The sequence below is a fragment of the Oncorhynchus tshawytscha genome, linkage group LG01 (assembly GCF_018296145.1).
Source record: "Oncorhynchus tshawytscha isolate Ot180627B linkage group LG01, Otsh_v2.0, whole genome shotgun sequence".
Taxonomy (NCBI): Eukaryota; Metazoa; Chordata; class Actinopteri; order Salmoniformes; family Salmonidae; genus Oncorhynchus; species Oncorhynchus tshawytscha.
The window spans coordinates 13,248,296-13,272,328 of NC_056429.1; the positions used below are offsets into that span (position 1 = coordinate 13,248,296).

The 24,033-nt window shown below is 45.6% G+C and overlaps 1 protein-coding gene across 1 annotated transcript in view; it reads left to right on the forward strand.

The window, feature by feature from the left end:
• The window catches only part of grm8b (glutamate receptor, metabotropic 8b), a 217,947-nt gene that overhangs the window by 149,289 nt on the left and 44,625 nt on the right, over window positions 1–24,033 (forward strand). The window contains exons 4-6 of the mRNA XM_042296001.1: window positions 13,802–13,937; window positions 14,781–14,935; window positions 15,094–15,231. Of these exons, the coding sequence (XP_042151935.1) occupies window positions 13,802–13,937; window positions 14,781–14,935; window positions 15,094–15,231 (429 nt within the window). The remainder of the gene's footprint in view (window positions 1–13,801; window positions 13,938–14,780; window positions 14,936–15,093; window positions 15,232–24,033) is intronic.

Consider the following 24,033-nt stretch of genomic DNA (forward strand, 5'->3'; position numbering starts at 1 on the left):
GAGTTCTCTGAACACTCTAACTGGGGAGTTCTCTGAACACTCTAACTGGGGAGTTCTCTGAATACTGTAACTGGGGAGTTCTCTGAACACTGTAACTGGGGAGTTCTCTGAACACTGTAACTGGGGAGTTCTCTGAACACTGTAACTGGGGAGTTCTCTGAACACTGTAACTGGGGAGTTCTCTGAGCACTGTAACTGGGGAGTTCTCTGAACACTGTAACTGGGGAGTTCTCTGAACACTCTAACTGGGGAGATCTCTGAGCACTGTAACTGGGGAGTTCTCTGAGCACTGTAATTGGGGAGTTCTCTGAGCACTGTAATTGGGGAGTTCTCTGAGCACTGTAACTGGGGAGTTCTCTGAGCACTGTAACTGGGGAGTTCTCTGAGCACTGTAACTGGGGAGTTCTCTGAACACTCTAACTGGGGAGTTCTCTGAGCACTCTAACTGGGGAGATCTCTGAGCACTGTAATTGGGGAGTTCTCTGAGCACTGTAATTGGGGAGTTCTCTGAGCACTGTAACTGGGGAGTTCTCTGAGCACTGTAACTGGGGAGTTCTCTGAGCACTGTAACTGGGGAGTTCTCTGAGCACTGTAACTGGGGAGTTCTCTGAACACTCTAACTGGGGAGTTCTCTGAACACTCTAACTGGGGAGTTCTCTGAGCACTGTAACTGGGGAGTTCTCTGAGCACTGTAACTGGGGAGTTCTCTGAGCACTGTAACTGGGGAGTTCTCTGAGCACTGTAACTGGGGAGTTCTCTGAGCACTGTAACTGGGGAGTTCTCTGAGCACTGTAACTGGGGAGTTCTCTGAACACTCTAACTGGGGAGTTCTCTGAACACTGTAACTGGGGAGTTCTCTGAGCACTGTAACTGGGGAGTTCTCTGAGCACTGTAACTGGGGAGTTCTCTGAGCACTGTAACTGGGGAGTTCTCTGAGCACTGTAACTGGGGAGTTCTCTGAGCACTGTAATTGGGGAGTTCTCTGAGCACTGTAACTGGGGAGTTCTCTGAGCACTGTAACTGGGAGTAACGGTTTTCTTCTGGTGTCAGAGAGGCGGACCAAAATGCAGCGTGGTTAGTTTTGTACATCTTTAATAAAGATGAAAATACAACAATCTACGAAACGTGAAAAAACCAAAACAGTCCTATCTGGTGCCACAAACACAAAGACAGGAACACTCACCCACAAGAGACCTAAAGAATATGGCTGCCTAAATATGGTTCCCAATCAGAGACAACGATAAACACCTGCCTCTGATTGAGAACCACTCTAGGCAACCATAGACTTACCTAGAGTACTACTCTAACCACAATCCCATAACTACAAACAACCCCAGACAAAACAAACCACATAAATCCCCATGTCACACCCTGGCCTAACCAAAATAATAACGAAAACACAGAATACTAAGACCAGGGTGTGACACTGGGGAGTTCTCTGAGCACTGTAACTGGGGAGTTCTCTGAGCACTGTAACTGGGGAGTTCTCTGAGCACTGTATCTGGGGAGTTCTCTGAGCACTCTAACTGGGGAGTTCTCTGAGCACTCTAACTGGGGAGTTCTCTGAGCACTCTAACTGGGGAGTTCTCTGAGCACTCTAACTGGGGAGTTCTCTGAGCACTGTAACTGGGGAGTTCTCTGAACACTGTAACTGGGGAGTTCTCTGAGCACTCTAACTGGGGAGTTCTCTGAGCACTGTAACTGGGGAGTTCTCTGAACACTGTAACTGGGGAGTTCTCTGAACACTGTAACTGGGGAGTTCTCTGAACACTGTAACTGGGGAGTTCTCTGAACACTGTAACTGGGGAGTTCTCTGAACACTGTAACTGGGGAGTTCTCTGAACACTGTAACTGGGGAGTTCTCTGAGCACTGTAACTGGGGAGTTCTCTGAGCACTGTAACTGGGGAGTTCTCTGAACACTGTAACTGGGGAGTTCTCTGAGCACTGTAACTGGGGAGTTCTCTGAACACTGTAACTGGGGAGTTCTCTGAACACTGTAACTGGGGAGTTCTCTGAGCACTGTAACTGGGGAGTTCTCTGAGCACTGTAACTGGGGAGTTCTCTGAGCACTGTAACTGGGGAGTTCTCTGAACACTGTAAATGGGGAGTTCTCTGAACACTGTAACTGGGGAGTTCTCTGAGCACTGTAACTGGGGAGTTCTCTGAGCACTGTAACTGGGGAGTTCTCTGAACACTGTAACTGGGGAGTTCTCTGAGCACTGTATCTGGGGAGTTCTCTGAGCACTCTAACTGGGGAGTTCTCTGAGCACTCTAACTGGGGAGTTCTCTGAGCACTCTAACTGGGGAGTTCTCTGAGCACTGTAACTGGGGAGTTCTCTGAACACTGTAACTGGGGAGTTCTCTGAACACTGTAACTGGGGAGTTCTCTGAACACTGTAACTGGGGAGTTCTCTGAGCACTGTAACTGGGGAGTTCTCTGCTGTTTGAACTTGAATAGCTAGATAGCAGGATTGTCAACAGAGCTGAGAGGTTTCTTAAATCCATGGTGAAAGGTGCCTGATCTCCTGACAGCCCTTGTAGGGCAGGGTTTCCCAACTCCAGTCCTCGAGTACCCCCAACAGCACACATTTTAGTCTTAGCCCCAGACAAACTCATCTGATTCAACTCATTAGGGCTTCCCTCAATTACACAATATGAATCAGGTATAGTTTTGTCCCGGGCTACAACAAAATTGTGTGCTGTTGGGGTACTGGCGTAATTAGGAAACACTGTCCTAGGAGATAACGATAGATTAGAGTTTGTGTGTGCACCGTTCCCTGAAGTGGCTGGTGGAGTGTAGGAGGTCACATTAAATCATGATTAGCTCTAAACTTTGTTTACCCTCCGACAAAACATTCAGTCATATACTAAACCAGAAGTGTTACCAGATGATGTCACATTCCACTTGATGTTCTATTTCCTTAAGATATTCCCCTCAGACAACATCCTATCATGGCGCCCCTCAGAGAAGCGACACGCAGCAACACGCCCCAAACTCCCTCAATTACACAACATTGACAGAGATGACAACAACTAAGCATAACCATTTGGAGGTTGGGAACACCAGGGGGAGCAGATTGGCCATTACCCTTGAAAGGGTAAAAATAGAGGAGATAATAACTAGTTTTGTTTGGGACAGTACAAATGTGGTGAGATGGCTCCCTGATGGAGCTGAAAGAGACACAAAGAGATGGAACAGGTGCAGATGGTCATTAAATGGACTGTAACAAGGAGAGATTGGATTTCGAGGAGAGATCATCGCTTAAGTCAGAGCAGAGCGCCTAATGATATATTAAAGCAGTCTGAAAATGATGGAAGGTTATTATGGACCTCATTAAAGATGGAGGAGCGCTTCTGTCGACGGGCTGACATGCCTTATCAAGTGCTGTTTATTTAAATTCCCTGTGATGAATTCGCCACATCTGGCAGAGGTTTTGGAAGAAGGATGGCACACGTGTATGTGTGTCCGCTGTTTTAAGCAGGGAGTCAACAACACCTGAGAACTTCCCAATTTTGAAAAACATCAAGCTAACTACATAAGTCGATAATACAGTATGTCAGGCACCTAAAGCCAGGAGGTACCATCTCTTATGGTTTGAAACTTAACGCAGTTTTCTAACTAGAGAGGATGGGTGGGTGGATTGATTTCTCTGGCTCCCTCATCTCTATTCTGTTATTGTGATGAGTAGTATTGTTCTGTTTCTCCACCCCCCCTCTTCCTCCATCTCTTCCTCCATCTCTCTATTCATGTTCTCTCTCCCTCTCTCTTCATCCATCTCTTCATCTATCTCTCTATACATGTTCTCTCTACCTCTCTCGTCATCCATCTCTCTATTCATGTTCTCTCTCCCTCTCTCTTCATCCATCTCTTCATCTATCTCTCTATACATGTTCTCTCCCCCTCTCTCGTCATCCATCTCTCTATACATGTTCTCTCTCCCCCTCTCTCGTCATCCATCTCTATACATGTTCTCTCTCCCCCTCTCTCTTCATCCATCTCTCTATACATGTTCTCTCTACCTCTCTCGTCATCTATCTCTCTATACATGTTATCTCTCCCCCTCTCTCTTCATCCATCTCTCTATACATGTTCTCTCCCCCTCTCTCGTCATCCATCTCTCTATACATGTTCTCTCTCCCCCTCTCTCTTCATCTATCTCTCTATACATGTTCTCTCTCCCTCTCTCGTCATCCATCTCTCTATACATGTTCTCTTTCCCCCTCTCTCGTCATCCATCTCTCTATACATGTTCTCTCTCCCCCTTCTCTTCATCCATCTCTCTATACATGTTCTCTCTCCCCCCTCTTCCTCCATCTCTTCCTCCATCTCTCTATTCATGTTCTCTCCCCCTCTCTCTTCATCCATCTCTTCATCCATCTCTCTATACTGTACATGTTCTCTCTCCCCCTCTCTCGTCATCCATCTCTCTATACATGTTCTCTCTCCCCCTCTCTCGTCATCCATCTCTCTATACATGTTCTCTCTCCCCCTCTTCCTCCATCTCTTCCTCCATCTCTCTATTCATGTTCTCTCCCCCTCTCTCTTCATCCATCTCTTCATCCATCTCTCTATACTGTACATGTTCTCTCTCCCCCTCTCTCGTCATCCATCTCTCTATACATGTTCTCTCTCCCCCTCTCTCGTCATCCATCTCTCTATACATGTTCTCTCTCCCACCTCTCTTCATCTATCTCTCTATACATGTTCTCTCTCCCCCTCTCTTCATCCATCTCTCTATACATGTTATCTCTCCCCCTCTCTTCATCCATCTCTCTATACATGTTATCTCTCCCCCTCTCTTCATCCATCTCTCTATACATGTTCTCTCTCCCCCTCTCTCGTCATCCATCTCTCTATACATGTTCTCTCTCCACCCTCTCTTCATCCATCTCACTATACATGTTCTCTCTACCTCTCTCTTCATCCATCTCTCTATACATGTTATCTCTCCCCCTCTCTCGTCATCCATCTCTCTATACATGTTCTCTCTCTCCCCCCTCTCTTCATCCATCTCTCTATACATGTTCTCTCTCTCCCCCTCTCTTCATCCATCTCTCTATACATGTTCTCTCTCCCCTTCTCTTCATCCATCTCTCTATACATGTTATCTCTCCCCCTCTCTCGTCATCCATCTCTCTATACATGTTCTCTCTCCCCCTCTCTTCATCCATCTCACTATACATGTTCTCTCTACCTCTCTCTTCATCCATCTCTCTATACATGTTCTCTCTCTCCCCCCTCTCTTCATCCATCTCTTCCTCCATCTCTCTATTCATGTTCTCTCTCCCTCTCTCTTCATCCATCTCTTCATCTATCTCTCTATACATGTTCTCTCTACCTCTCTCGTCATCCATCTCTCTATACATGTTCTCTCTCCCCCTCTCTCTTCATCCATCTCTCTATACATGTTCTCTCTCCCTCTCTCGTCATCCATCTCTCTATACATGTTCTCTCTCCCCCTCTTCCTCCTTCTCTTCCTCCATCTCTCTATTCATGTTCTCTCTCCCCCTCTCTCTTCATCTATCTCTCTATACATGTTCTCTCTCCCCCTCTCTCTCGTCATCCATCTCTCTATACATGTTCTCTCTCCCCCTCTCTCTTCATCTATCTCTCTATACATGTTCTCTCTCCCCCTCTCTCGTCATCCATCTCTCTATACATGTTCTCTCTCCCCCTCTCTCTTCATCTATCTCTCTATACATGTTCTCTCTCCCCCTCTCTCTTCATCTATCTCTCTATACATGTTCTCTCTCCCCTCTCTCTTCATCTATCTCTCTATACATGTTCTCTCCCCCTCTCTCGTCATCCATCTCTCTATACATGTTCTCTCTCCCCCTCTCTCGTCATCCATCTCTCTATACATGTTCTCTCTCCCCCTCTCTCTTCATCCATCTCTTCATCTATCTCACTATACATGTTCTCTCTCCCCCTCTCTCTTCATCCATCTCTCTATACATGTTCTCTCTCCCCCTCTCTCTTCATCTATCTCTCTATACATGTTCTCTCTCCCCCTCTCTCTTCATCTATCTCTCTATACATGTTCTCTCTCCCCCTCTCTCTTCATCTATCTCTCTATACATGTTCTCTCTCCCCCTCTCTCGTCATCCATCTCTCTATACATGTTCTCTCTCCCCCTCTCTCTTCATCCATCTCTTCATCTATCTCACTATACATGTTCTCTCTCCCCCTCTCTCTTCCTCCATCTCTCTATTCATGTTCTTTCCCCCTCTCTCTTCATCCATCTCTTCATCCATCTCTCTATACTGTACATGTTCTCTCTCCCCCTCTCTCGTCATCCATCTCTCTATACATGTTCTCTCTCCCCCTCTCTCGTCATCCATCTCTCTATACATGTTCTCTCTCCCCCTCTTCCTCCATCTCTTCCTCCATCTCTCTATTCATGTTCTCTCCCCCTCTCTCTTCATCCATCTCTTCATCCATCTCTCTATACTGTACATGTTCTCTCTCCCCCTCTCTCGTCATCCATCTCTCTATACATGTTCTCTCTCCCCCTCTCTCGTCATCCATCTCTCTATACATGTTCTCTTTCCCCCTCTCTCGTCATCCATCTCTCTATACATGTTCTCTCTCCCTCTCTCTTCATCCATCTCTCTATACATGTTATCTCTCCCCCTCTCTCGTCATCCATCTCTCTATACATGTTCTCTCTCTCCCCCTCTCTTCATCCATCTCTCTATACATGTTCTCTCTCCCCTTCTCTTCATCCATCTCACTATACATGTTCTCTCTACCTCTCTCTTCATCCATCTCTCTATACATGTTCTCTCCCCCTCTCTCGTCATCCATCTCTCTATACATGTTCTCTCTCTCCCCCTCTTCATCCATCTCTCTATACATGTTCTCTCTCTCCCCCCTCTCTTCATCCATCTCTCTATACATGTTCTCTCTCCCCCTCTCTCGTCATCCATCTCTCTATACATGTTCTCTCTCCCCCTCTCTTCATCCATCTCTCTATACATGTTCTCTCTCCCCCTCTCTCGTCATCCATCTCTCTATACATGTTCTCTCTCTCCCCCCTCTCTTCATCCATCTCACTATACATGTTCTCTCTACCTCTCTCGTCATCCATCTCTCTATACATGTTCTCTCTCCCCCCTCTCTTCATCCATCTCCCTACACCTGTTCTCTCCCTCCCTTCCTTTTTCCATCTCGCTATACTTGTTCTCTCTGCCATGACCCTGCACTCTCTATCCCTGTCGCTTTTTCTTTCCTCTCTCCTCCTCAACTCTGTCTCTGCTCTCTCCTTCACCTTTTTACGTTCTCATCTTCTCTTCTCTTTCATTTGCTATCCCCCTCTACTTACCCTCTCATTCTCACCTTCCCTTTTTTTATCTCTCTCTCTCTCTCTGCATGCTGGGAGTGTTTGGTGCATGATGGGAATTGTTTGAGTGAAGGACTGCGTGAGTTGTGGAGAGTTAGATATTCACAACTTTCTTTCAGTTTTCTATTTCTTGGTGGCATTTTTTGGTTTTCTTCTGTGCTGATTAAGGTTATTATTTCTGTTGTGTTTTTCGTATCGGAATTACCCTGATTTTGACGGGTTGGCAGCCCACATGGGGATGGCCGTCCCTGTCACTTCGGCACGGCTTTAGGTGTGTTACTGAAGCTACTGTCAGGGTGGAGGAGTTTCTGGTCGCCGTAGGAGAGAAGGTAGGCTATGAGAATGTTGCTTTTGCATCCCGGATGAATAAAGCGGTGGTGGTATTTCTTAAAGAAGAGTGTCTTGTTGATCGTATGGTTGAGCATGGTGTACTTCTTAAAGAAGAGTGTCTTGTAGATCGTATGGTTGAGCGTGGCGTATTTCTTAAAGAAGAGTGTCTTGTTGATCGTATGGTTGAGCATGGTGTACTTCTTAAAGAAGAGTGTCTTGTTGATCGGATGGTTGAGCATGGTGTACTTCTTAAAGAAGAGTGTCTGGTTGATCGGATGGTTGAGCATGGTGTACTTCTTAAAGAAGAGTGTCTAGTTGATCGGATGGTTGAGCATGGTGTACTTCTTAAAGGAATGTTTATTCAAGTTACGCCGCTTTTTTCTCCGTCAACAAGGATAACGATTTCAAATGTACCGCCGTTTATTCCAAATGAACTATTGGAGTGCGAGTTATTGCGCTTTGGGAAGTTCGCCAGTTCAATTAAGGTTGTCCCGTTGGGTTGCAAACACCCGGCGTTGAAACAAGTTATGTCATTTCGGCGACAGGTGTTTATGTTTTTGGACTCACCAGAGCAGACTTTAGAGTTATCGTTTAAAATCAAGTATGACAATAGAATGTATATGGCTTATGCTAGTACGGGTAGACAACGGTGTTTTGAGTGTGGGGATGTTGGTCATAAGAGACATGCTTGCCCGAAAAGGGAGAAGGCCGAGGGAGGGGCGCAGGTGGTCCTCGTAACGCCTGGGCTCACTGATGTAGGGACAGGTGGACCGACAGCAGTAGAGCAGCCAAAAGCACCTGTTGCTGAGGAACAAGTTATCCGTGTTGAGGGCACGGGGTTGCAACTTGTATTAGAGGGAAATGTTATGCTGCAGAAAGGTATTGTTGTAGAAGGTAAGGATGTTTCTGAAGAGCCAGTTCCTCAGACTGGTTTGCAGGTGCCCAGTACGAGTGCTGGGGTAAAGGATGGGATTCATGTGGAGCTAGGCTCCCAGGTAGTGGAGGAGGTGCCCAGTACGAATGCTGGGATAAAGGAGGGGGTTCATTCATGTGGAGCTAGGCTCCCAGGTAGTGGAGGAGATGCCCACTACGAGGGCTGGGGTTCATGTGGAGCTAGGCTCCCAGGTAGTGGAGGAGATGCCCACTATGAGTAATGAGGTTCAGGTGGGGCTAGTCTCCCAGGAAGTGGAGGAGATGCCTGGTACGAATGATAAGGTGCAAGTGGGGAGTGTTGAAAGGGATGTGGTAGAGGGGAGTCAGTTGTCTGTGGTCTCAGCTGAGGATCAGGAGAATGATATGGATATCTCTTTAGATATGACAGCTGCTGGTGAGGACTCAGTTTATGATCTAGAGGAGGTAAAGGAGTTTCTGGATCAGACTTTGGGGAAATCTGTCAAATTGGCAGATTATTTTGATGTTGATAAATTTGTGAGGTCAGCTGTGATGTTACAGAAGACGGTGGGGTTAGACCAATTGAGTGAGAAGAAGCGGTTTCGCTTGAGGAAATGTATTACTGCAGTTGCAGTAGCTAAAGGTGGTGGGAAACGTGGTCAGGTTAAGAGAAGATTAAAATAATGATGATGATCATGCTTCATATGGTGTCTTTTTTCTCGTTGGTTTCTCTGTGGTTTCTTCTGCTTTTCTTTTCTCTTTTCTATATGGAGGTACTAAGGGTAGGTTATCTCAATATTAATGGGGGAAGGGACAGGAATAAGAGGGCTTGGGTATTAGAAGTAATAAAACAGAAAAGGCGTAATGTAGTTTTCCTACAGGAGACACATAGTGATGAGGAAAATGAGGTTGACTGGGGTATGTGGTGGGAGGGGCAGCATGTACTCAGTCATGGTACTAATTTCAGTGCTGGGGTGGCAATCTTGTTTTCCTCGGGCTTAGGGGTGACTGTGGTATCTACAACAGAGATTGTCATGGGTCGGGTTTTATTGGTCAAGGTGGATGTTATATAAAAAACTTTTTTTTTTTTTATGTTTATGCTCCTAATGAGGGTGCAGAGCATATTGCTATATTTGATCAAATAAAGGAAACCTTAAGACCGTGTGATCAAGAGGGGTGTATGGTTTTAGGGGTGACTGGAACTGTACAGTGGATTTTACTGTTGATCGCACCGCTGAAGAACCTCACCTGCGGTCAGCCACTTGCCTGTCTGGCCTATTAACTGAGTTTGAGCTTTCTGATGTGTGGAGAGTAAGGAATGCAAAAGTTAGGCAGTACACATGGCTAAAAATTAATGAAGGTCGTGTCAGTGCAGCAAGGTTAGACAAGTTGTATGTATCTGAGCAATACTGTAGTAGGGTTGGAAAGTGTGCCATTACTCCTGTGGGTTTCTCTGATCATCATATTGTTACTGTTGATATTCACTTGTCCTGTCCACGAAGGTCATCACTTTACTGGTATTTTAATGTTAAATTGTTACATGATGTCATGTTTTGTGAAAGGTTTTTGTTGTTTTGGGAAAAATGGAGGGTTATAAAAGGGAATTTTGAGTCCTTGAGACAATGGTGGTAGGTTGGGAAGGCCCAAATACGAGTATTTCGTCAACAGTATACTGGTCTGTCTCAAATTGAAGTTAAAGAGACTATCAAGGCCCTTGAACAGGACATCACATCTATTGAATTGAAGCTGCTCACTCAGAACGACCCTGGACTAGTCATGAACTTACAGGACAAGAGACATGAACTGAGGTCGTTTCTGCATGAAAGAGTGAAGGGTGCATTGATTAGATCTCGTTTCGCTTCCCTCAAGGATATGGATGCTCCTAGTGCTTAAAAAAAAACCTAGGGCAGTCGCCATTGCAACGTAAACAGATGGTCTGCCTTCGTCTCCCTGATGGGAAGGTGACCACGGATGACAGTGAAATGCATCAGCATGCCGTGGCTTTCTACTCGGCCCTCTATAAGGCTGAGGGTTGTGACTCTCTGTGTACTGAACAGTTGTTACACGGTCTTCCTCAATTGGGACCTGAGCAGAGAGTCGCATTGGACTCTGACATTACACTGCAAGAACTGTCCACAGCAGTTATGCAGCTCTCAACAGGCCGAGCCCCTGGCATCGATGGTTTACCATCTGAGTTTTATAAGCACTTTTGGGGGTCTATTGGGGATGATTTGTATGAAGTGGTGTGTGAATCTTTTCATGAGTGTTCTCTTCCGGTATCCTGTCAACGTGCTGTGCTTTCACTGTTGCCAAAAAAGGGGAATTTGGCTCTCATAAAAAATTGGAGACCTGTTGCTTTGCTGTGCGCTGAATACAAAATTGTTTCTAAATGTCTCTCAAACAGGTTGAAAGAGTATCTGGGATTGTTGATCCACAAGGACCAGTCCTACTGTGTACCTGGTCGCTCTATTGTTGACAACTTGTTTATGATAAGAGATGCTTTAGACATTTGTAAACTGTCTGATGTAAATGTGGGTTTACTTTCTTTGGATCAGGAGAAGGCTTTTTATTGTGTAGACCACCAGTACTTGTTTAAAACAATGAAAGCCTTTGGGTTTGGGGATGTTTTTTTGTCTTGGATGAATTTACTGTATGCTGGGGCCTCGTTTATTGTGAAGGTGGGGGGTGGTTTGAGTTGCCCCATCCCTGTTCAAAGGGGCATCAGGCAGGGATGCCCAATTTCAGGGCAGTTATATAGTCTGGCGATTGAACTAATGCTTTGTTTTTTAAGAGCGAAGCTTACTGGTTTCTCTGTGCCAGGTGTAATGAAGGGTCACACGATAGCACTGTCTGCGTATGCAGATGACGTGATAGTTTTTATTACAGGGGGTGAGGATGTTAAGGTTCTCTCAAACGGTTTAAAGGTGTATGAGGGGGCCTCCTCAGCTAGAGTCAATTGGGGAAAGAGTGAAGCGCTGTGGGCAGGTCAGCTTCAGACGGGGTCCACTCCACGGTTACCAGGGGGGCTTCAGACGGGGTCCACTCCACGGTTACCAGTGGGGCTTCAGATGGGGTCCGCTCCACGGTTACCAGGGGGGCTTCAGTTGGGCAGAGATGGGATGAAGACTTTTCTAGGCTCCGATGTCTTTCAGAAAAAGAACTGGGAGGGTGTAGCGGAGAAAGTGTGTGCCAAACTGTCAAGGTGGAAATGGGTGCTGCCCCAGCTGTCTTATAGGGGAAGGGTCCTGGTAGCTAATAATCTTGCTGCCTCTACCCTGTGGCACAGACTAATGATTTTGCAGCCACCAAAGGGTCTGATACAAGAGCTTCAGAGGACCCGTCAACTTCTTCTGGTCTGGACAACACTGGATTAAAGCTGCAGCCCTGTACCTGCCACTGCACGAGGGTGGGCAAGGCCTGGTGGACATTTCTTCCAGGATCATGGCTTTCCGGCTTCAAGCAGCCCAGAGATTGTTGTACAGAGACGGTTCTAGCTGGGTCGAAACAGCCTACATATTGATGAGGAGAACGGACTGTTTGGGCTTAGACAAGCACCTTTTCCTCTTCAAGCTGGAGGGGGGTGATTTGCCTGGCCTGACTCCATTTTATGAGTCTGTTATGCAGGCTTGGAGAGTCCTTGTCAAGTCCTGTAAGGCCTGCACGCCACCAGGGATGTGGCTTTTTGAAGAGCCTCTTTTTCACAACACTGCCATCCAGTCCCGTGTTCTGGGATCAGCTAGCCTACGTTCATGCCTGTTAGGCGTGGGGTGTACCAAGCTGGGTCATCTGATGCGGAGCAGAAGCAGATCGTTGGACGAGCTGGGAGAAAGAGCGGGGATCCAATCATCCCGCCTACTGAGGAAGGTCGTCGCTGAGGTCTGCGACTCCTTGCCTGTGCTTCATCTGCAGTATGTGACTGATACTTCCAATTCTGATCGGTGGAAGGAGGGTCTGGATTATGTGTTCCCTGCACTGATTGTTAGTGCTGCGATGGCGGCATTCGAGGAGTATGTGGGGATGTTGCTTTCCTTCGATACCCCGGAGCTGGGGGAGTTCAAGGAGGTGGGAAAGAAGGCCATGTACAGAATATGTGTAAAGGTGTCCCATGCCTCTTCCGTGGAAGGGGTTAAATCGACGAGGTGGGCGGGTGTGCTTGGTCCAGGTGCCTCTCCAAAAGGCTGTTGGCGATCATTCTACAAACTGCCTATTGATAAGAGGACAGCTGACCTCCAATGGAGGATAATACATGGAGCTATAGCCACCAACATGCATCTGGTACACCTGGACCCTACTGTTGGGGAGGGGTGTCCATTCTGTGCTGAGTCTGAAACTCTGGCACATCTGTTTTTACTGTGTCCCAGGTTGGTCGGGATGATTGAACTGATCACTGATTGGTTCTCAACGTTGTGAGAGGTTTTCTCTTCCCAACTGTATATATTTGGGCCAAAGTGCAGGTTCAGTCAAAAGGGTGTAGTTGTGTTGCTTAATTTTGTGTTAGGGGCAGCAAAATTAGCGATATGGAAGACCCGAAAGAACAGTATTCGGGAACAGGGTTCTGTGGATGTGGTGGGAATGCTGGAGGGAATGTTGGCAGCGAGACTAAGGGTTGAGTTTGCCTATTATAAACTTGTCAACAATATTGATCTGTTTTTGAGCATATGGGGTATTCAGAGGCTGTTGTGTTTAGTTACTGTGGAGGAGGATTTGGAGTTGTGTTTTTAATTGATGTGTAACTGTGGTTTTGTATGAGTCTTTATTGTGTGGTTGGCCCCCAGACCCAATAAAGATTATTTAAAACTCAAAACTCTCTCTCTCTCACCCTCTATCTCTATTTCTCTCTCTCTCATATTCACTCTCCTTGGCTCTCTATGTCTCTCTATCTCGCTCTACTCAACACTTTCACATCTCCACCTCTTCACTCCTTTCTCTCTCTCGCCCCAACATGTCTCCACCCCTCCATTCCTCTCTCTCCCACCCTTTCCTCACTCATATATCTCTTCTCTTTGCCTCTCTTGCACGCCCTCCACTTCTCTCTCCAACCTTCTCTCCACCACTCTACCTTCCCCCCCTCTTTTTCCTCCATCATTCCCCCTCTATGCCTACACTCCCCTTCTCTCTCATCCCCTCCCTATATTTCTCCTTTTCTCTCACTCCTTTCCCCTCCCCTGTCTACCACATTCCACTTCTTTCTCTCCTTCACCCCCCTCTCTCTATCCACCTCTTCCTCTCCCCACAGGTGGCGTGTGCATTGCCCAGTCTCTGAAGATCCCCAGGGAGCCGATGCCGGGGGAGTTTGACAAGCTCATCCTGCGACTGCTGGAGACCTCCAACGCCCGAGCCGTCATCATGTTTGCCAATGAGGACGACATTCGGTGCGTGTCTCTGTCTCTCTCACACAAACACACCCACTCGCACACACACACACACACACACACACACACACACACACACACACACACACACACACACACACACACACACACACACACACACACATACACACACGTTCTCCTTTAGTCAGTACACTCTAAGCACCATCGAGTCAAGTACAGAGGGTTTATCCTCCATCAGTTAATCCACAAACTCCTCACTGTGGATTGAGATAACAATGTTTCGATTAACTCCAGGACACTTGGTAAAAGGGCCTTGTCTATGTGGTGCAGTGCCTTGCATTGCTGTTCCTTTCAGCACATAGGACTCAGAGGTTATCTCGACTTCATCTGATTAAGATTGAATTAGCCGGTGATGGTAATATGAACAGTTGAATATTAGAACTGGAATGAAAGCATTCTTCCCGTACCTCTCACCTGAACACCTGCAACCCGAGGGAGGGAAACAACTCAATCCCCCATGCACCAGAGGGTAATAAGTAAACTCAGTTTCCCAAAATCCTGAGGACTAGCTAGAGCCATGCAGCTTTCCTAATATTGTTATATTAGGCCGGATCTCCCTGAGGTGGAACTCAGGAGGAGTTGAGAACTTTGGGAGAGGGTGACTTTGCAGGAATCAAAATTTTAATATGGCTTTGTTTCACATTTACCCATTTAAAAAAAATAGTCATATGGAAGCCATCAGGCTTGCAAGCTTAGACAGATCATTGGAAATATCGGAAATGTATCTCAGATTGGATGATGCTGCAGTTGGGGTCAAATCCATACAGTAAGTGAATTTCACTGAATCGAAATGTAACAACTTCCTTATTCTTTTTCTCACAGCCGTATCCTGGATGCGGCCAAACGCAACAACCAGACGGGTCACTTCCTGTGGGTGGGCTCAGACAGCTGGGGCTCCAAGATCTCCCCTGTGGTCCAGCAGGAGAGAGTGGCAGAGGGGGCCGTCACCATCCTCCCCAAGAGAGCCTCCATAGACGGTGAGAGATCAGGGGAGACTGAGCCTCGCTGACCGTGCCCAGCAAACAATGGGGCATAATGGATGTGTTTCTAGCACTGTGAGATGTACAACCATTATGTGTTATGAAGTGTGGCTTTAACCTGAAGGTGAAATACGTTTATATTGTCCTTATCCCAGCCTTCGACCGTTACTTCCGGAGCCGTTCCCTCTCCAACAACAGGAGGAACGTGTGGTTCGCTGAATTCTGGGAAGAAAACTTTGTGTGCAAGTTAGGGATGCATGGCAAGCGACCTGGGAGCCCCAAGAAATGCACAGGTACAGCATGTTCTATCTTATGTACTGGGACTGTGGGTGTTTTGGGGGGAGGAGGGCATAACTGGAAAAGTATTCACTGAAAATACTTGTTCAATTGTGGTAACAGAAACAACCCTAACCTTGGCTGCCATTTCCACAAAAGAGGGAATGTCATTGTCTTGGGACGAGGTACAGAAGAGAGAACACCATTGTCTGGGGACGAGGTACACAAGAGAGAACACCATTGTCTTGGGACAAGGTACAGAAGAGAGAACACCATTGTCTTGTGACGAGGTACACAAGAGAGAACACCATTGTCTTGGGACAAGGTACAGAAGAGAGAACACCATTGTCTGGGGACGAGGTACAGAAGAGAGAACACCATTGTCTTGTGACGAGGTCCAGAAGAGAGAACACCATTGTCTGGGGACGAGGTACAGAAGAGAGAACACCATTGTCTGGTGACGAGGTACAGAAGAGAGAACACCATTGTCTGGGGACGAGGTACAGAAGAGAGAACACCATGGTCTGGTGACGAGGTACAGAAGAGAGAACACCATTGTCTGGTGATGAGGTACAGAAGAGAGAACACCATTGTCTGGGGACGAGGTACAGAAGGGAGAACACCATTGTCTGGTGATGAGGTACAGAAGAGAGATCACCATTGTCTGGGGACGAGGTACACAAGAGAGAACACCATTGTCTGGTGACGAGGTACAGAAGAGAGAACACCATTACCTGGGGACGAGGTACACAAGAGAGAACACCATTGTCTTGGGACGAGGTACAGAAGAGAGAACACCATTGTCTGGTGACGAGGTACAGAAGAGAGAACACCATTGTCTGGGGACGAGGTACAGAAGAGAGAACACCATTGTCTGGGGACGAGGTACAGAAGAGAGAACACCATTACCTGGGGACGAGGTACAGAAGAGAGAACACCATTGTCTGGTGACGAGGTACAGAAGAGGACATGCCCTCGGGCAGCCATAGAGTCTGCTACTGGGGAGTATCTGCATCCAAATTCTCCACAGACCCGAGCCCTGCTAGTGTGGATTACCCAGCCAATCAATGCCATGCTTTTGATAGGCAAGATGTGATGGATGTTGGTGGGAGGTGGAGGGAGTGTTGTGCTGTTGTGAAATCTGCAGTTGCTTATTCTTTTACGTGCGTACAGTATGGATTATTAAGGTTAATGGTCCTATGACCTATTACAATTTACTTTGATTATCTCAGCCCCCCTCCACCAAGTCTAGGCTGACTCATACCTCCAGTTATAGCAATGTCATTTCATCCCACTGGAACGCCACATTCAGTATCTAGGGGAATATGTGGGGAAAAGGGTGGCTGATGTTTGAAATGGGAAATCGTATGTGTCACTCTTCTGATGTAAGTGCCTGAGGCAGAAACAACCATATTACAGACATGCTGTATGACAGAAGATGTGGATTGCATGTGTTTGCGTTGAAGACGTCTGGAGACAAAGGATCCACACACTCTGTGTGTGTGTTGTTTCTTTTTGTGTGTGTGTGTTGTTTCTTTTTGTGTGTGTGTGTTTAGGAAGACTTTATGTATGTTGTGTTGAATGCATGATCTATTGTAATAATAACATTTTCAGTCATAAAACGCTGTTCATGCGCCTGTGCAATTGTTTTTTAGTAAGTGTGTGCATTTCCATTTGGGTTTGTATGTAGGATGTGAGTGTATTAATGTGGCTGCGTTTGAGATTTTTCTCGCCCCAAAAACTCTGTTTGTGTCGGGGGGTATGCTGAGACAGACGGCTGTCCCTAGCCCGTATTCCAGACAATGCTTATTGTTCTGACACGGTGACTTGAAGTAATGAGAATAATTATGGTGCTGTCGTCTCCGTGCGTCGCTCCTTTGTCCCCTCCCTACCTATCTCTCACTCTGTCTCTCTCTCTCTCTCTCTCTCTCTCTCTCTCCTTCTCTCTCTCTCTCTCTCTCCTTCTCTCTCTCTCTCTCTCTCTCTCCTTCTCTCTCTCTCTCTCTCTCTCTCTCTCCTTCTCTCTCTCTCTCCCTCCTCTCTCTCTCTCTCTCTCTCTCTCTCCCTCTCTCCCTCCTTCCCTCTCCTTCTCTCTCTCTCTCTCCTTCTCTCTCTCCTCTCTCTCTCTCTCCTTCTCTCTCTCTCTCCCTCCCTGTTTCCCCCTCCCTCTATCCCTCCCTCCCTCCCTCTCTACTATTTATCTGCAGTAGGATGCACACAACGCTCCAGTGCTGATAGATTCAACAACACACAGCCAGATCGACTGATTATTATCAGAATTTTTAAAGGGGAGGCATCAAATCATGACAGCGTGACAAAAAACGCAGCACATTCTGTCACGTAACAAAGTAGATACGTAGTGATCCAGCGAAAGCATCACACACTAACTTTGGTGTGGAGGGAAATTATAAAAAGTTGTCGCACTTAAGCCGACTGAGTGCGACAGCCAGATCAGCCCGAGGGTTGTTCCAAAGTGAATTCCACATCACATAGCTTAGCACGTACACCGCTTGTCTGCTGAGAGTTGCATTGTGCTGACTACAATGTCCCCACTGTGTGGGGGCGAAAAAATGTAATCCTTGATGATTTTGAGGAGTTTTCTGGAGCACAGGCACTTTGGGACAAATCCGTTGGAACATGTCAGACACGCCAAACAGGATGTGGGAAATGCACGGTGAGAGTAGCCAGGCAGCAGGAGGGCCGAGGAGAAGAACACAAAAACAACAATCTCAGCTTTCCAAAAATACCCCCTGTATCATACAGTATCCCCCTCCATTATGAAGCTCATGTCATTTTGCCTGAGCAAGGTAGTCGGTCTGAAAGCCGTTTGCCCCTGTCAGAAAGTCGGTCTGAAAGCCGTTTGCCCCTGTCAGAAAGTCGGTCTGAAAGCCGTTTGCCCCTGTCAGAAAGTCGGTCTGAAAGCCGTTTGCCCCTGTCAGAAACACTCCACTCTTTTTGCTCTATTCTTTCCCATGTGTGAGAGTGAGGGTAGCAGCTTGAATTGATTTTATTAGCAACTGGAGAGTGAGTTTTAGTGAGGAGAGGAGCTGTATCCCTTATCTGGAGCAGAGTAATCATGCAACAAGACAAACGGCTGAATCAGCACTGCCTCTGGTCATCGTCACCTGTGTGTGTTGTATGTACTTCTTTTTTGGTGTATCACACAATACCCCATCCCTCTTTTAAACCTACAAAGAAAAGAACTGCTGACATACTAGAGAATGCATGTCGTGTTCATGTGATTAAAACCAGGTGTTTGTGGACATATACAGGGTCTATAGAGAGTCTACCCTTGGATTTTTTCACATTTTATTGTGTTACAAAATGAGAATAAAATGTATTTAATTATCGTTTTTTGTAGGCGATTTTGACAAAATACTCTGTAATAGAAGATATATGTATATTTTTTAGATGAATGAAAAATAAAACGGAGCTGCTGTGAAGGAAGTTGTCAAGGAAGTGAGTTTGTGTTTATACAGGACCTCCCACCTCCACCTACCGTCAACCAATCATGTCATTGTGGAGCTCTACGGAGCCCTCCGCATTGTTGCAAAATTTGGGAGTTGATTTGGCCTCCGCAAGCTTCCGGTGGCGCCACAATTACATCACACCCTCTGTACGGAGCTTCCGGACTGCAGTGCTGGATCAAGCATAAATGAGCTTGAATTCTACTGTAATGTAAAATGCCATTACACAACCACAGATGTACCCACTTGCTTCTTATGCAGTTACCCATGGAGTGTTTCCCCTACAGTGTTATGTTGGGCCACCCGCCTAGCCGCCACCCACTTCCAGCCAACCTCTATTGGCCACCGGGAAACGCCAGAGAAACAGATACCCTGAGGCAGAATGTTCAGTCACGAACACACCCTTAATAGCACTTGTGTAACAGCTGTATTGTTTCTCCAGCCTCGAGGCAACAAATACAGAACAGAAGCCATAGAAGTCCCTGTAAAAGAGCTGTTCTCCAGTGGGATATGAGAAGAGTCACAGCAAAGGAGTTTCGGAATCAACACACACTTATGCTCTAAAAGGTGGTACACAATCCACTGCAATGTGATATAATGCAGAACTAATGGGCCGCTTCAGAGGCAAAAATAAGTTGTTTTGTGTGTGTGTGTGTGTGTGTGTGTGTGTGTGTGTGTGTGTGTGTGTGTGTGTGTGTGTGTGTGTGTGTGTGTGTGTGTGTGTGTGTGTGTGTGTGTGTGTGTGTGTGTGTGTGTGTGTGTGTGTGTGTCAAGTAGGTCTGGTATGTTAAGTGCACTGTTAGGTGGTAATTGCTGTTGCTCCTAATTTAGTACCTCTTTTACTCAGTTTGACAGTATCTTGCAGTGATGATGACATTGAATACTCTGTGGGCACTTATCTTTTGTAGTGAAGGAGAGGGAATCAAAAATGAATTCGCATCGAGTGCATTCGGAAAGTATTCAGACCCCTTTCCCCACATTTAGTTACAGCCTTCTTCTAAAATGTATTAAATAAAAATCTATCTACACACAATACCCCATAATGACAAAGCGAAAACAGATTTTTAGAAATGTTAGCCAATGTGTTAAAAATAAAAAAAACAGAAATCAATTATTTTAAAAAGTATTCAGACTCTTTTTTTGAAACTCAAAATTGAACAGGTGCATCCTGTTTCCATTGATTGTCCTTGATATGTTTCTCCAACTTGATTGGAGTCCACCTGCGGTCAATTCAATTGATTGGACTTGATTTGGAAAGAAACACACCTGTCTATATAAGGTCCCACAGTTGACAGTGTATGTCAGAGCAAAAACCAAGCCATAAGGTCGAAGGAATTGTCTGTAGAGCTCCGAGACAGGACTGTGTCGAGGCACAGATCTGGGGAAGGGTACCAACAATTTTCTGCAGCATTGAAGGTCCCCAAAAACACAGTGGCCTCCATCATTCTTAAATGGAAGAAGATTGGAACCACCAAGACTCCGCCCGGCCAAACTGAGCAATTGGGGTAGAAGGGCCCTGGTCAGGGAGGCAACCAAGAATCCGATGGCCACTCTGACAGAGCTCCAGAGTTCATCTGTGGGGATGGAAGAACATTCCAGAAGGACAACCATCTCTGCAGCACCCCACCAATCTGTCCTTGATGGTAGAGTGGCCAGACGGAAGCCACTTCTCAGTAAAAGGCACATGACAGCCTGCTTGGAGATTGCCAAAAGGCACCTAAAGGATTCTAAGACCATGAGAAATAAGATTCTCTGGTCTGATGAAACCAAGATTGAACTCTTTTCCTGAATGCCAAGCATCACATCTGGAGGAAACTAGGCACCGCTCACCACCTGGCCAATACCATCCCTAGGGTGAAGCATGGCGGTACCTCATACTGGGGTGAAGTTTCACCTTCCAACAGACAACGACCCTAAGCACACAGCCAAGACAATGCTGGAGTGGCTTCGGGATAAGTCTCTAAATGTCTTTGAGTGTCCCAGCCAGAGCCCGGACATTAACCCGATCCAACATCTCTGGAGAGACTTGACAGAGCTTGAGAAGATCTGCAGAGAAGAATTGGAGAAACTCCCCAAATACAGGTGTGCCAAGCTTGTAACGTCATACCCAAGAAGACTCGAGGCTGTAATCGCTGCCAACTGTGCTTCAACAAAGTACTGAGTAAAGGGTCTGAATCCTTATTTAAATGTAATATTGCATAGGGTATTGTGTGTAGATTGATGAGGGGGGGAAATTATTTAATACATTTTAGAATAAGGTTGTAAAGTAACAATGGTCTATAAATGGTCTATATATCACAGTAAGTTAGGGGTAAATGCCCCATTTGGTCGATACATCACAGTAAGTTAGGGGTAAGCACCCCATTTGGTCTATGAATCAGCATTTCGCTACACTCACATCTCTACCATGTGTATGTGACAAATAAAATTGGATTTGATTTGAATCACAGTAAGTTATGGGTAAACACCCCATTTGGTCTATAAATCACAGTATGTTAGGGGTAAACACCCCATTTGGTCTATAAATCACAGTAAGTTAGGGGTAAACACCCTATTTGGTCTATAAATCACAGTATGTTAGGGGTAAACACCCCATTTGGTCTATAAATCACAGTAAGTTAGGGGTAAACACCCTATTTGGTCTATAAATCACAGTATGTTAGGGGTAAACACCCCATTTGGTCTATGAATCAGCATTTCGCTACACTCACATCTCTACCATGTGTATGTGACAAATAAAATTGGATTTGATTTGAATCACAGTAAGTTATGGGTAAACACCCCATTTGGTCTATAAATCACAGTATGTTAGGGGTAAACACCCCATTTGGTCTATAAATCACAGTAAGTTAGGGGTAAACACCCCATTTGGTCTATAAATCACAGTATGTTAGGGGTAAACACCCCATTTGGTCTATAAATCACAGTAAGTTAGGGGTAAACACCCTATTTGGTCTATAAATCACAGTATGTTAGGGGTAAACACCCCATTTGGTCTATAAATCACAGTAAGTTAGGGGTAAACACCCCATTTGGTCTATAAATCACAGTAAGTTAGCGGTAAACACCCCATTTGGTCTATAAATCACAGTAAGTTATGGGTAAACACCCCATTTGGTCTATAAATCACAGTAAATTAGGGGTAAACACCCCATTTGGTCTATAAATCACAGTAAGTTAGGGGTAAACACCCCATTTGGTCTATAAATCACAGTAAGTTAGGGGTAAACACCCCATTTGGTCTATAAATCACAGTAAGTTATGGGTAAACACCCCATTTGGTCTATAAATCACTGTAAGTTAGGGGTAAACACCCCATTTGGTCTATAAATCACAGTAAGTTAGGGGTAAACACCCCATTTGGTCTATAAATCACAGTATGTTAGGGGTAAACACCCCATTTGAGAATCACTTGAGGAAAAATTAGAACATGCTCTATGGCTCTTGGGGGTGGTCTTGAAGGGCCACAGTCATTAATTGTAATTAATTAAGATAATGAAATATCTTACAGACACAACGACCCGAGGTCAGAGGGCACAGTGTCTGCATTCCATCATGGCATTTGCGCGCCCTAGGTGATATTGTCAGTGTGACTCTGTTGAGCTGTAGACATGTTTACAGTCCATACATCTAAGCACCTCATTTCCCACCAGATAAGTGTGTCCCTTTTTTAAAAGCAATCCAATAACTTAATTATACCCTCCTACCACCCACCCAAGCAAATGAAACTGAATGAGGAAATCAATGCAATTACTGAAGATAGTTTTTCTCCTCCTCCCCAACTTTGTCCCTACTGTGAATGTCATAATCTTTTCCACTGGCTAGTAATGAGCACATAGTCAAAAGAAACAATGAAATATTCCATAAATACAGGTAGGCTTACTATTTACAGTAACAAGTGTCCAACACGATTGTCATGACAACAATGCCATGTATTTGACCTTGTTTTCGCCCACAGCTGTATCACATCTTTCAGTTTCACTTTCCCTATTACGCAGCAGACACACTGGAGCTTGGAATGTTCACGACACAACCACTTCTTCATTTCCCCAAAAAGTACCAGTTACTTTTTGCAGTATACTTACACACTCTCATTTTTAAGTAAGCATAGAAAAGTAACCATGAACAAGACAGGTAAGAGGTTCAACCTACAGGACCTGAATCAGTGCAGACTGCCCTAAGACAAAGAGAGCAGGCTGATGTCAATTTGACTTAGATTATAAATATTTGATTACAGACTTCTGCTTTCTTGCACTTTACCTCAGCTGAGCAAAGTAACCCATTTGTCTCCTCTTTTCAAAACGGTTGCTACTGTTCAATTCCCCTTCAAAGATTCATAATACATAATGCTTTAGAAATTCCCTGAAAGAGGTTTGCAGTCACATGAAAGCTTAATCTTGGCATCCGTTTCATCCTGCCCATTTGATGAGACATATTTTGCACTCTCATGAGCTTGATTCCAAACATATCCCGATCAAACGCGATCTTGACAAAACTCTTCCCTCTCTAATGCCCTGGCTTCTTGATTTGAAAGCAGACTGAAAGTCAGGGGAGGAGTCGCCTTCTTTTGGAGGCTGAAGAGGGAGGCTAAGAGCACAGCACCTTTTGGAAAGGACACTTTTTGTTCAGGGTTTTCTTCAAAGTCTGAAATGGCTGTGTTATCTTCCGCCAAACATCTTCCCAAGGTTGCCATTAGTATCAAAGGCCCACTTTGACATTCTCCTTTGAAGGTGATGGCGAAGCAAGAGCGAAATAGTTTATAATAGTGAAGAGCATAAAAAATGGAGTGATGTTTAGAGGTTCTGCCACATGCCAATATCTTTGAGGAGATAGTCCTGGTCAGCCTGCCTTATACTGGATATTAACAGTCTACATTCAGTGGATTGGACAGAATGATAGGGCTTTTAAAGGCTTTGGAATGGATACCCTTACATTGACATGTTTTCTAGGTCTTGTATAGGCACTCAGTAAAGTAAGACGGTCAGTTGTGGGAAATGGATCGTCTGCAGTGGACATCTCTGATCTAGCCCCAACATCTTGGACAGAGTGCATTCGTAAAAACAATGAACCCAGATAAGAGCGGAAAATAACTTGTGCCGGTAGTTTCAGAATATTTATTAGGGGGACAGAAGCTTAGTGTCGTGCCAGTGTCCTGCCAAATTCCTTAGGGCTGCTTCCTCATTGCCAAAAAATGCGTGATCTGACCCGGATATGCAAATACCCTGCCTGATTTGCATATATTGTTAATTGGAAATGTATAAATTAGCTATGCAGACACAAAAAGGAAAACCCCAATCAACTCCCATCTTCCTTCTCAGCTGTCGTAGTTGGCTGCTGTAATTCAAATAGACA